At 37.2% G+C, this 14,284-nt stretch overlaps 2 protein-coding genes across 2 annotated transcripts; one reads left to right on the plus strand and one right to left on the minus strand.

Annotated features, from left to right (window-relative positions):
- Positions 1-1,518: 1,518 nt before the first annotated feature.
- Positions 1,519-8,349, minus strand: LOC128223038 (box C/D snoRNA protein 1-like). The gene is made up of 8 exons (XM_052932278.1): positions 8,257-8,349; positions 7,915-8,087; positions 6,938-7,020; positions 6,589-6,692; positions 6,144-6,212; positions 4,332-4,490; positions 3,856-3,971; positions 1,519-2,794 (listed from the first exon to the last, which is right to left on the minus strand). Exons 1-8 carry the CDS (start codon positions 8,262-8,264, stop codon positions 2,688-2,690), a joined length of 819 nt encoding a protein of 272 aa, XP_052788238.1. The 5' UTR covers positions 8,265-8,349; the 3' UTR covers positions 1,519-2,687.
- Positions 8,350-12,928: 4,579 nt separating this feature from the next.
- Positions 12,929-13,768, plus strand: LOC128222884 (complement C1q tumor necrosis factor-related protein 3-like). Its single transcript, XM_052932055.1, has one exon. It carries the CDS (start codon positions 12,948-12,950, stop codon positions 13,674-13,676), a length of 729 nt encoding a protein of 242 aa, XP_052788015.1. The 5' UTR covers positions 12,929-12,947; the 3' UTR covers positions 13,677-13,768.
- Positions 13,769-14,284: the final 516 nt, after the last annotated feature.

Raw genomic sequence — 14,284 nt, forward strand, 5'->3', positions numbered from 1 at the left:
AATTTTGACCCCAGGGCCATAATTTGAACAAACTTTGTAGAGGTCCACTAGACGATGAATCATGCAAAATATCTAAGCTCTAAGCCACGTAAGTTCAGAGGAGATGATTTTTGAAGTTTTCACTATAAACATATAGAGAAAACTCATGACCCCCCAAGGGGGCGGGGCCAATTTTGACCCCAAGGCCATAATTTGAACAATCTTTGTAGAGGTCCACTAGACGATGAATCATGCCAAATATCTAAGCTCTAAGCAACGTAAGTTCAGAGGAGATTTTTGATTTTTTTTACTTTAAACATATAGAGAAAACCCATGACCCCCCAGGGGCGGGGCCAATTTTGACCCCAGGGCCATAATTTGAACAATCTTTGTAGAGGTTCACTAGACGATGAATCATGCCAAATATCTAAGCTCTAGTCCAAGTAAGTTAAGAGGAGAATATTTTTGAAGTTTTAACTATAAACATATCAAGTATACCCATGACCCCCCGGGGCGGGGCCAATTTTGACCCCAAGGCCATAATTTGAACAATCTTTGTAGAGGTCCACTAGACGATGAATCATGCCAAAAATCTAAGCTCTAGTCCAAGTAAGTTCAGAGGAGATGATTTTTGAAGTTTTCACTATAAACATATAGAGAAAACTCATGACCCCCCAAAGGGGCGGGGCCAATTTTGACCCCAAGGCCATAATTTGAACAATCTTTGTAGAGGTCCACTAGACGATGAATCATGCCATATATCTAAGCTCTAGTCCAAGTAAGTTCAGAGGAGAAGATTTTTGAAGTTTTAACTACAAACATATAGAGAAAACCCTAACCCCCCAGGGGCGGGGCCAATTTTGATCCCAAGGCCATAATTTGAACAATCTTTGTAAAGGTCCACTAGACGATGAATCATGCCAAATATCTAAGCTCTAAGCAACATAAGTTCAGAGGAGATTTTTGATTTTTTTTACTATAAACATATAGAGAAAACCCATGACCCCCCAGGGGCGGGGCCAATTTTGACCCCAGGGCCATAATTTGAACAATCTTTGTAGAGGTCCACTAGACGATGAATCATGCCAAATATCTAAGCTCTAGTCCAAGTAAGTTAAGAGGAGAAGATTTTTGAAGTTTTAACTATAAACATATCAAGTATACCCATGACCCCCCGGGGCAGGTTCAATTTTGACCCCAAGGCCATAATTTGAACAAACTTTGTAGAGGTCCACTAGACGATGAATCATGCCAAATATCTAAGCTCTAGTCCAAGTAAGTTCAAAGGAGAAGATTTTTGAAGTTTTCACTATAAACATTTAGAGAAAACCCATGACCCCCAGGGGCGGGCCAATTTTGACCCCAAGGCCATAATTTGAACAATCTTTGTAGAGGTCCACTAGACGATGAATCATGCCAAATATCTAAGCTCTAGTCCAAGTAAGTTCAAAGGAGAAGATTTTTGAAGTTTTCACTATAAACATATAGAGAAAACCCATGACCCCCCGGGGCGGGGCCAATTTTGACCCCAAGGCCATAATTTGAACAATCTTTGTAAAGGTCCACTAGACGATGAATCATGCCAAATAAATAAGCTCTAGTCCAAGTAAGTTCAGAGGAGAAGATTTTTGAAGTTTTAACTATAAACATACAGAGAAAACCCATGACCCCCCAGGGGCAGGGCCAATTTTGACCCCAGGGCTATAATTTGAACAAACTTTGTAGAGGTCCACTAGACAATGAATCATGCCAAATATCTAAGCTCTAGGCCAAGTAAGTTCAGAGAAGAAGACTTTTTAAGTTTTCACTATAAACATATAGAGAAAACCCATGACCCCCCGGGGCGGGGCCAATTTTGACCCAAGGGCCATAATTTAAACAAACTTTGTAGAGGTCCACTAGACGATGAATCATGCCAAATATCTAAGCTCTAGGCCAAGTAAGTTCAGAGGAGGAGATTTTTTAAGGTTTTCACTATAAACATATAGAGAAAACCCATGACCCCCCGGGGCAGGGCCAATTTTGACCCCAGGGCCATAATTTGAACAAACTTTGTAGAGGTCCACTAGACGATGAACCATGCCAAATATCTAAGCTCTAGGCCAAGTAAGTTCAGAGGAGAAGATTTTTTAAGTTTTCACTATAAACATATAGAGAAAACCCATGACCCCACGGGGCTGGGCCAATTTTGACCCAAGGGCCATAATTTGAACAATCTTGGTAGAGGACCATTTGGTGATCCTACCTACCATATATCAACGGCCTAAGCCTTGTGGTTTGAGAGAAGAAGATTTTTGCCATGGCAACCAGAGTTCTGCATGGAATTGAATTCTTTGAACAACTTTGATAGAAGACCACCCAAGGAACATCCCTATGAAGTTTTATTAATATTGGCCCAGCGGTTAAGGAGGAGATGTCTTTTAAGTAAATTGTTGACGGACGACGCACGCCGGAAGCCGGACAAAAGGCGATCACAGAAGCTCACCTTGTCACAAAGTGACAGGTGAGCTAAAAAGTGAAATTTTCTATTTTTAATTTATCTTTAATATAATAATGTTCAGAAGTAAATGCAGAGCAACTTATTCTCATACAGATACAGTAGGTATTACTGGGTCATCATTGCTTTTTATATAGCAATTTTACAATAGAAGTAAAATATGCAGTTTTCAGTCTCAAACTCATTGGTGGTGAATGAGAGTGGAAGTAATCTAGGTAACAATGGTATCATTCTGTTGGTGAACTTGCTGGACTGATGATGTAGATTCCTCTTTTACTGGGTCTTCTTGTTGTACCTCGGGTGAACTATCATCTGTAACTAAAATACGAAAAGCATTAATGTCTTATGTTATATCTGTAGTTTTAGAACATGGTTGCACCATGCCACTTCTTGGTTTTACAGTAGCCCTTTTGTGTGCATGAATAACTTTTTCATTTACATAATACAATGTACTTAATCTTTTGTGTTTTGTTAAGAACACTTATTGTATGATAATGTAATCATTGATTTTAATTATGTACAAACTTCACAAAACCTAAAATTCCTTCAATTAAACACAATTTCCAAACCGTTACTGTTTAAATCATATGTCATATTTGCCACAGCATGATACACTGTGCACGTTTCCCTTTTAGCAACAAGTCCTTCAATGTTTTTCTCACCCTTTTTGGGCCGAAATACAACACCAATCCCCTCCTAAAAAAGTATAAAATGTTCTGATCAGGCAAAATCTCTTTTTTTTCTTCTTTATTCTTGTTTTGAGGAGAATTGATATTTAGCATTTTCAGCAATATAGTGCCATTCATAAATAGGTCCATACATTTGTTGATTAAAAGGTTTAAAAAAAATTAAACATTATATGAATCATGTCAGAATTATTCCCCTTTGTGCCAAAACTACATTATTTTTGTCCTATCAAAAGGCCCCACTACCATTCCTTTGCCAGTGGAAAAAACAAATGATTTCATGTAAGATTTCCTTTAATTGGTCATACCATATTCACCAAGAAATGTTTGCCTTCCAAGTAAAATATGGTAAATAACGTGTCCTCGAGAAGAACAAGTGTACCGCATTAAAGGTAATTCTATTCTTAGTTGTTTTCTAGTAATCATATTCAAGTAAGACATGAATGAAACTAATAGGCGTTAACATATGTTCCTGGGACAAGCTGTGTAAGCATGGTGTAGTGAGATATATGCTATGTGAGAGTCCTCCATATTTGAGAAACGACCTGAATCAAACTTGTGGAACTGACAGCTAATGATCAGCTTAACCATGGCACCCCTGCCATTCCCTTTGTGATAGCACAACATTTAGGTTCATTCCTAGTGTCAAAATTACTTTGAAGAATATTCAAATGTGCATGAAGGTTAACCTACCCAGTGAATAGTCGTCCCAGTTTTTTCTCTGTACAACAACTAGGGTGGGGTATTCCACTATTTCTTTATCCTTCAGGTTCTCACTAAGTGTCTGGTCCAAATCTAGGCTGTAAAATCTGTGAAGAAGATAAACATTGGTTTTGATAAAGATGTCTATTAAACATGGAATAATACACAAACAATGTTTAAAGGTAATACATGAACACAAGAGTACAAACACAAAAAAAGGAAATTCTTAAGATGTTATCTTGCAATTTTGAAGTAATGATTTAATGATAAGACTGAGGATATAAACTAATTTCTTCTATTGTTCTACCATATTTTCTAAAAAAAAAATATTATTCATCCACTAAGATAATATAAGCGATAATCTATTCTGAAATTATCCAATGCGCTTGATTATCGAAACCTCAATAATAAATGTTTAATTTAAGACAATTTTCGATTATAATTTAAAATATCCACAATTAACCCACCTATCCTGTCCTGGCTTTGTTCCTGTTTGTTTCATAAAAACCCTGAACCCATCTTCTCCGCCGTCAATATATGCCTGTAGTCTGTGTTTCTCTATAGGGTCAGCATTATCGCCAGTGTGCTTGGCTAGAACCTCTCTAAGCGGGGTTATTTCTGGAACTCTGCAAAGGTAGGTACATTAAGTCACATAACAGAGCCAGTGAACATACATCGCATACAAAAGTAATTTGTGTCCCTCTACAGCTGCTCTGGTAGGTCACATTTGTGCTTGGCTAGAAATGATCAGAGAGGGCTGTTTCTGGTATGAAGCAAAGTTAGATACATGTATATAATAAGAACCATGTTCTCAATCCTACTAAATGTTACTCTACAGTGCATGTCTGTAGTCTGCATTTTGGCACCTGTGTTTTGGCAAAAAATTATCTTTAGGGCTATTCCAGTAAAACAACAAATAACACACCAGGGGAAGGCAATTAATTTCTTAGTATATGAATGGGTGGCTTTTTATGCCCCTGAAGGTGGGCATATTAAAATCGCACCGTCCGTCCTTCCGTCCGTCCGTCCGGCTCAATAACTCGTGTCCAGGCTGTAACTTTCCCTTGTATGGACAGATTTTAAAATAACTTGCCACATGTGTTCCACATACCAAGACGACACTTGCCACATGTGTTCCACATACCAAGACGACGTGTCGCGTGCAAGACCCGTGCCCCTACCTCAAAGGTCAAGGTCACACTTAGTCTTTATTCACAATGGAGTGCTGCATTTAGGACATAGAGTATAGGTTGTCGTGTCCGGGCTGTAACTTTCCCATGTATAGACAGATTTTAAAATAACTTGCCACATGTGTTCCACATACCAAAACAACGTGTCGGGTGAACGACCCGTGTCCCTACCTCTAAGGTCAAGGTCACACTTAGTGTTTATTCACAATGGAGTGCTGCATATAAGGACATAGAGTATAGGTTGTCGTGTCCGGGCTGTAACTTTCCCTTGTATGGACAGATTTTAAAATAACTTGCCACATGTGTTCCACATACCAAGATGATGTGTCGCGTGCAAGACCTGTGTCCCTACCTCTAAGGTCAGGGTCACACTTAGGTGTTTATTCACAACAGAGTGCTGCATATAAGGACATAGAGTATAAGTTGTCGTGTCCGGGCTGTAACTTTCCCTTGTATGGACAGATTTTAAAATAACTTGCCACATGTGTTCCACATACCAACACGAAGTGTCGCATGACAGACCCGTGTCCCTATCTCAAAGGTCAAGGTCACACTTGGGTGTTTATTCACAATGGAATGCTGCATATATAAGGACATAACAGTGTGGGTTGTCAACTATGGGTGGTATTTTTTTATGTTTAGAGGCAATTTAAAATAACTTGCCATATGTATTTGACATGTAAAGGCAAGATCAACTTTTCATGTACTGACCTTGTTCATAGGTCAATGTCACAATCGGGGGCATTCGACACATACTGTGACAGCTCGTTTTCACTTATTTGGACCCCAAAAGGGTAAACTTGCTTCTGTGGGGGGGGGGGGGGGTAATTTAAAGGTGCCTCCACCCCAGGTGATATAAGTTTAAATGGAATAACATATTAGATATTTATAGAATCCTGTAAAATTAGGTACATGTATAGCACACAGCATTTAGGCATGTAATCTGTTTTCCTTAAGTGCCTCGGGCTTTCATGCAGAACCTACTTTACTTTCCCTACTTTTCCTTGGTAATGCCATACCAATTCTACCTTTTTGTGAAAATCGATGAAATGACATGTTGCACCATTGTTGTGACACCTTAAAGCTTACCTTCTGTCAGTTGTTGTGTAGTTTATTTCTGGGAACTCCCATTCAACATGCCAATGTAATGTTTTTGATCTGAAATTATGAAAAATTCAAATGGAAAAGATTAAATTTGGAAAAATTATGCGTTTTTATTTATTATTTTCGTCCAAGCAATTTCAATATATATTTTAAACCAATTTTTTCAAACAAAAATTGAGTTGAAACTTCAAAATAGGGTTGATTGGGTGACTGAAACCACAGCATTATTTTTGGTATGCTGAACAGTTTATTTTTTATTACTTCTGAAACAAGGTTGTAACATAAGTTTTGTACCAATCTTTTCTTGTAACTCATAACTGTCAAACTGAATGCTTTTGAGATTACAATATTTTAAATGCCTTAGGAAGGCATCAATTGACAGAAATAATGCCCTGCATATGTATTTAGCTCACAATCTCATATATCATACTTGTACTGGTAATATGTGCTGTTCGTCTTTCTCTTTGTCATGGGATACGGCATCAAACGAAGTCTTACTCCTCTGTGCTTGGCTTGTGTTTCTATAGTTCTGAGCTGAAATATAATTCATTTATTGTATGGAAACGAATTTCTTCCTCAAACAATTTTCACCAGATTTCAATTCTTTATATGTCATAAATGTTGCCATTGATTGAATCCTTTTATTGTTCCCTTGAAGCTAATTTTTGAAAATAAAAGATCAACAGTATTAAATCATAAATTTACATTTAAGAATAACAAAGAATAAGAATATGCAACAATTTAAAAGGAAAATAATATACTGAATGATAACCGCTTACAAAGTTTGGAACACTTGATCTTTTCAACTGATCTCTGGCAGCATTGTTAGTTTTTCGCCCACCATCTTCCAGAAATCTGTAATCTGTAAATTGAATATGAAAAAGAATTAGAGAATTAGTAAGTAATCAATGTTTAAACTTTATTTAAAATTCAATGTACTCTGTATTGAAACTCAATAAACTAAGTGGAATTGTACATCTATAGAAATCCATGCTTTTGAAAATTGTCCCACTTTTTTCTGCAAGTCCATATAAATAGCAAACATACATGTAGCTGTTTATTGACGACTTTTGTTCTTCACAGTCTCTTGGCAAATGGGATCAAATGAAGGTCTGAATCAAGTAAATGTTAAAAAAAATCCTTAAGGCACATTATCATTACAGTACCGAAATGTGCTGGTGGATCAGACATGTCTGGCAAATTTTGTACAGGTCCAACAGCTCTGAACAACTGACATATTTTGAGACAACTAATTAGTGAAACGGTATCTAAAGGTGAAATGTATGCAAAAACTTTAGTCTTTTCACTGATTATTTGCTTATGCAGTAGTTAGTAGATCCAACATTGATATTTGACACCACAAATCATCAACAAAAGTCTGGCATTTCCGATATGGAATCATGATGTTTATGGTTTGAGATAAACTAGTAAATAGGATGCATCTATAGCAGCATTTTATTACAACTGTTTTGATTTGTTCTTGGTTGGCAACAAGGCACAATCAAAATTGTAAGCACTTATTATATGTTTCGGCTTTGGTGTCATGTTTTGGCAAATATATTTTCTGTCAGGCTAAAACTTCCAACCTGTCCGGCAGACAGGCAGAAATTTTAAAATTTCAGGAAGACTGTCATTAATCATTGAATTTATTATCCCCGCTATTCCCTTGACCTCGGTGGACCATTGTTACAATTGACTGGTGCATAAAGATACCATTGCAGTTGTATTACAGTTTTTATAAATGCGCTTATTTTACCACTTAATAAATGAATGTCTCTGAAGTCTGACAGAGGAACATAAGCGGCCTTCTCCCGAACACCTGTGCACCCTGAAGCAGACTTGTGTTCTCGTACACATTGTAGGCAACATGTCTCTACTTCACAAGCAGGACATCGATATTTCGCTTCAGTTTCTTCACAAATCGCACAACTGAAATGGAATAACACATTGCAGGATTTAAGTTTCAATGAACATGCTTTTTCTGTTGGTCGCGAAAATGCATTACAACATCGATTTTACCAAATCTTGCAATGACTTCATCCATAACTATTAACTTATCAATTTCAAAATACTTAGTGTTAAGTTGTTTGTTGCAAACCTTTTCATTTTCCTCGAACAAATGCAGAAAAACACTAAAAACGTGGCTTTTTGACAATGTTTTGGTTCTTTGTAAAAAACTACACCGTACTGATAAAAAGGCTCTGATGCATAGGTCACAGACAACTAAATAAATTCTCTATCTTCTGTAACGCTCCGCTGTAGGCGGCGGGTTAATGTAACGGTCTGCTGTAGGCGGCGGATGTGCGTTCATAGTATAACATTCCGTTAAAGACGGAAGTACGTTCATAGTATGTATGTTAACTTGGTTGGTAATATGCAAATTAGCAAAGCCTGGGTTCTGTATGGATTGAGAATTAACTTTTTTTTTGACGCATGTTACAAATGGTGGCAGCGGTGTGATGTTGACAACTGCCGAATCGGAGTTGCCTTACCCATAAGTTTCCCAGTCCACTCTCGGGATGAGTATTCACGGAGGGGGAAGTAATGTAACGGTCCGCTGTAGGCGGCGGATGTGTGTTCACAATAATGTAACGGTCTGCTGTAGGCGGCGGATGTGCGTTCATAGTATAACATTTCGTTAAAGACGGAAGTACGTTCATAGTACGTATGTTAACTTGGTTGGTAATATGCAAATTAGCAAAGCCTGGGTTCTGTATGGATTGAGAATTAACTGTATAGAAAGACCAGCGGACTCTTTCAGGGTCGAGCATGCTTTTCTCTGAAGGGATCTGTTGGTGTTTGTTGACGTTGCATGTTACACTTCCACAGGCAATTGACCAATTTCCACGCGAAATAACACTTATTTATAGTTCTTCACGACCTCCAATACCGTATATGGGGAGAAAGTTTAAAATGTGTACTAAACATTTAAAAATGTTAGAAAAAACTGGGAGTCCGAGGGAAAAAAAACCGTTTCTTATAAAAAAAATAAAATTAGTTGAACGTAAGCACTTTGTATTCGATGAAGTGACCAAATCCGGTGTAGGAATTCAAACAATGCGGTGAAAATATATACCAAAATAGTAGATCCAGTAGATTCAGCATGTTCAGCCTGTTTTTGAAATCACAAACCATTCAGCTTCAAAACCTATAAATATGGAAGGTAGCCATTTAACTGAGGTGGTATTACCGTCATGTGTCAATTATGTATCAATGAATAGGCACTTCCGAATTGGTATGATTTGCCCTATAGTCAGACGTTGTCGGTATAAGAAAGTATTTTGACCCCAAAAGAATCATGACCCCGGTCATTATTCTTAAGAAAAGGTGACCACAGGTCACAACATATCGACTTCAGGGTCATATTATTATTATGACTCCTCTACACGAAAAATAATCTAGTACGAAGAATTTCGACCCCCATAGAAAATCTAATCCCTGGTATCGACTTACTAAGTGGAGTCGTAATACTGTTTGTTTTTTGTTTATTTGAGTTTATTAAAGTCTGCCCGCGCCCATTGGCTGCATTATGGCTTGACCCCGCCGTGACGCCACAAGTGACATGAGATAGAAGTGACAGCATTTCGCAGTCAAATCCAGACATTGGACGACATGAAGAAACAGTGAGATACAAGAGATCCGGGTGCGATACCCTAGCTCTTTGCGAAGAGACCCTATGGTTCGTTAATGTGCTCGGTGTAAAGCACCGATGCACGGGATACAACTTTCCTGGGTTGAACCAGTACTGAGTACACCACTTTTCCATGCTCTACCCTTTAAATGCCGAGCGCCAGTATTAACTTTTAACATCTTTCGGTATGACACGGTCCGGGATCGAACCCATGACCTCCCGCTCCGTAGGCGGTTTCTTTAACCACTAGGCCACGGAGACGGTGTAAAGTAATATTATGACCCGGGAGTCGTTATGTTGTGACCCAAGGGTCACTTTTTCTAATGAAAAATGACCGGTATGTCGGTATCATCTACGGGGGTCAAAACAAAGGAACCCCCGATCTCTATAAAAAAAACATCACCATCACGCAATCATCATCATCATCATCATCATCATCATCATCATCATCATCATCATGCATCACTAATAAATGTAGCAATAATATATATTGTAGTATCAACAGCAAACACTGCAGCAGTATCAGCTGTAATACTAAGGCTTGTCATTGAGGTAAAATACTAAATTTGAAATATAATTTAAACTAGTCGGTTCTGTTCGGTGGGGGTCACTGCTTTATAGACAAAATCGTTGGGAGTCATTATTCTATACGGGAGTCAATAGCTTGCAAAAAAGGATAACTTTTTTAAAAGAATTATGACCTGGAGATCGTGATTCTAGTGATCAACGGAAAGTACTTTCTTACACCGGCTTTAGATGCGGGCATTCATTTAACGCGTTCAGGTACTTACATACCTATAGCATATGCAAACAAAAGTACAAACACTGAACATAAACATGTTCATCGAAGCAATAAATCAAAATGCAAACATTTTATTCGAACGAACATAGTAACTGCAAGTTAATGTGCATAATGTGATATCCACGTTTTGTAGAGATTGGTATTCGAATGTTGTTTATACGCAGTGGATTACGCGCCATGAAAAGTGTGTCAGCGTTGGTGGTGAAAAAATGTGACGCTTTATGAGCGCAACGTCACTAACGTCATTGGGCTGCGTCGGTCGGGTTTAACCATATGTCATTAATGCATTGTAATTCAGCAAAAAAATATGTATTGTTCTGAAAAATTCAGGAATTATACCAGATATGTTATACGTAATGTATGTGAATTTTCTATGTTCTATGTGCAACGATATTTGAATTATTAAAAAAGTCCAAGTAATTCTGGATCAACCCTCGTACATGATGCATATATTGTTCTAATAAGCACAACTAATGAAAAAGGGCAGCTTTAAAAAAATGAGACTTCCGAAGTTTATCTCCGATTTTTGCTCCGGGGTAGGCACTTAGGGTACCCTTGCTAAGGTACTTAGTCTGCGGGTGTCGCATTAAAAGAGGTGTATGTGTTACAAAACATGTATAGCCGATTTAATTGAAAAATCAATTGATCTACTTTTATATAATACTCCATCGTTTTATATTCATCTCAATGCATATCTTTTGTGTGCTGGTACATATTTTTGCTTTTATCATAGAATCAGGTCAATCAGAGTGTGTGTTTTTTTAATTTAAATTTGTTTTATCTACCATTTGCTTACATAACAGAATAGAACAGAAGTTTGTTTAACTTTTGTATCAAAGCGTCTCAAACACATATACAACATAAAGATCATTTTATACCCGTGATTATCGTTGCTATGGTAGTCAATATCAAGTCTAGCTATGGAATATAGAGAATGTTCATCTATGGCAATAGTGTGATCAATTTAAGAGAGCACATCTAGTGAAGAAGCTGTATAGTAAAGCATAAAATGGTTATGCAGATGGTAAATGTTATAACTACATGTATATCAAAGATGTCAGCCATTTCTAATAACAAGTGTTTCTTGACACACTGATTTGTGCCACTCGCTTTATCTTCTAGACATCATATTTTGAACACTACTTGGATGTTTGGTACTGTTATCTTACAACGCTTAGATACTTTTAATCTGCCAGATTTTGTGTTTTACACCAACAGACACATATTCCCAAAACAGTTCACTTTACTTCACTGAATAGTTGTGAGAGAACGAATAACTATGCTAGAAATCCAGAGCAAATATGTGACGCGTCCATCTTGTCACGTGACCCCATATCTTAATATTCAGCGAATAAAGTAAAGCGAAACATTTTAAAAAATAAATAAATAAAAGTCATAGCAAACGAGTTAATATAACAGTGGGCCGTTGACGTTATATAATGAGTAGATCGAGCCGCAAGGATGAGTTACTGCAATCAATATTTTCACTGTATTTACTCGTACTTATTAAAGTGTACTATTTATTATATGTATTCTTTCAGATGTTTCTTTTCTTTGCCATAGTACGTAAAATTGTTAAGATTCATCTCTAATTAAACAGAATGTTAAGGGGCCGTATACCCTTCAAGTTTCGTCTGAATGACACAAAAGTAGCCGCAAGGTTAGCCAACTTCAATCGTCAGTTCCATCATGACTAAATGGCAATTTTCTTAAAATATAAGTTTTTTTTTTATTAAAGTGCTATCCAAGCCTCGAAAGTTGATAAATAGTATTTACAGGTTACAATTTAAAAAACAATATAATACTAATGGGGGGGGGGGGGGGCGATACCTATTCGTTTTTGTGCATTTATATAAAGAGGGTGCCGCCTTTTAATCATGTTCGTTAAAGAAAATATCGAACATATGGATTTTTTACTGATGCAAAAAATCGTCTCATGGATTTCATTTATGTAATCATTTTTATCAAGGTAGTCAAAATGTATAAATCATGAAAGATGGAAAATGTGGCACACGTTTTAAATTAATACATAGAACAAATTCGTTCATCTTATTATAAGTGTTATAAGTGTTGAAACAGCGATAACCTAGTTTTGAGAAAGGCTCGGTAAGTTTGCTAAACCAAACTGTATTGCACTTCTTATCAAGTTTGCTCTTCCCAAAATATGGCGCTGCTATGGGCTAGGTGGAACATTTTGTTCCTGGCATATTGTGTGACGTTTGTGATTTGTCTCCATGAAACATTTGGCGAGACTGCATCACTTGAACAAAGTGTTATTCAAATGGAATTGGAAATAACGGCATTGAAAGAAATTGTTGCTGCGCAAAACCAAAAGATAGGAACGCATAAAACTATAATGGAAATCCTTATGGCCAAGAATGATAAACTTGAAATGAAACTCAGCCATTTAGAAGAATTACACGAGCTGCGGAAGAAACGCGAAAGCATCTCGAAAAGTGATCGCTCCAGGGCAGGAACAAATACTGTTAACCAAAATAGTGTAGGAGGTATTTCTATGGTCAACAAAGAAAATCTCGAAGTATCCCGGAATGATAATTTTATACAGCAGAAAGTACTAAGCAGAAAATTGAATGGCATTAATGATGGAAACGTCAAAGACTATGCCTCTAACAGAGGAAACAGACAAAACAGAGCTTTCCAACACGTGGCGTTTTCTGCATACATAGATATCATGCAAGATAACGTAGGAAGTGGAGTCACAATGAAGTACAATCAAGTGTTCACAAATGACGGAGGCGGGTACAATAAACATACCGGCATCTTTACCGTCCCCGTTTCAGGCGTTTACTTTTTTACATTTACTGTGCACGCAAACCGAAGAATGACAACATTGCGAATGTTAAAGGATGGCGTCAATGTTATCAATGCAATTGTAGAAGCGGCGAATTCTACATCTATACCATACCAGCATAGCATGTCCTCAAACAGCGCTATTCTTAACGTAAACGCTGGTGAGTCAATATGGCTTGAAACAATCTACAATAACGACATACACATTTGGTCGAATGAAGAATATCGAGCAGACACGTTCAGTGGTTTTCTGTTGTACAAGCATCATCAGTAAAGACAATTGAATCTTCAAAAGAATAACAATCGAATACATACGTACTTGTCCGATATAGACGAATAAATAATGATAGACATCTTGTGCAGGTTTTCGCTGTTTTTTTTTTCTTTAGACTAAATAAAGGAGTTTTAAAAAAGCAGCATTTTCTTGGTTCTTGGTGTAAAAGGTTACTCTCATTTCATTTTAACGTTCTAATCAGCGGCGTTACTTTTATTACTGTGCATGCATAATAGCAGAGGGATGAAATCATAACACTTGTCTTCTGAGCATGATCTTGCAATGGCTTGCGATGTGGTCCCAATTTCTCGTACATACTTAACCATAGTTAAAACTCTAAACTGTTTTGACCGCACATTTTTTCATAACCTATGTTAGAATTTTGGTGAATATTTTGCTCTACTGCGAGCAAATTCAAAATTTAGAAAAAAACAACAACCTGTTTTGTATCTTATAAGTTTGTAAATTTATGTGCAAACTAAATGGGTATCGTTAAAATATAAGACGAGTCCCGTACTTTCGTATGAAATAGTCTTTTCCAAGAGCGCATTCTAGAATACACCAAAAACATCAAATAATTAAGAGTCCGATTTTGATGATCTGAAAGA

Source organism: Mya arenaria, chromosome 17 (genome assembly GCF_026914265.1).
Source record: "Mya arenaria isolate MELC-2E11 chromosome 17, ASM2691426v1".
NCBI lineage: Eukaryota > Metazoa > Mollusca > Bivalvia > Myida > Myidae > Mya > Mya arenaria.

What these genes read in the sequence shown, in the direction of transcription:
- LOC128223038 (XM_052932278.1), bottom strand. An exon ending in TACACAACAACTGACAGAAG is followed by an intron (nt 4,491 to 6,143) that starts GTAAGCTTTAAG and finishes CTACCTTTGCAG; the next exon opens with AGTTCCAGAAATAACCCCGC. An exon ending in CTGGGACGACTATTCACTGG is followed by an intron (nt 2,795 to 3,855) that starts GTAGGTTAACCT and finishes TTCGTATTTTAG; the next exon opens with TTACAGATGATAGTTCACCC.
- LOC128222884 (XM_052932055.1), top strand. Translation starts at nt 12,948, where the DNA reads ATGGAAATCCTTATGGCCAAGAATGATAAACTTGAAATGAAACTCAGC.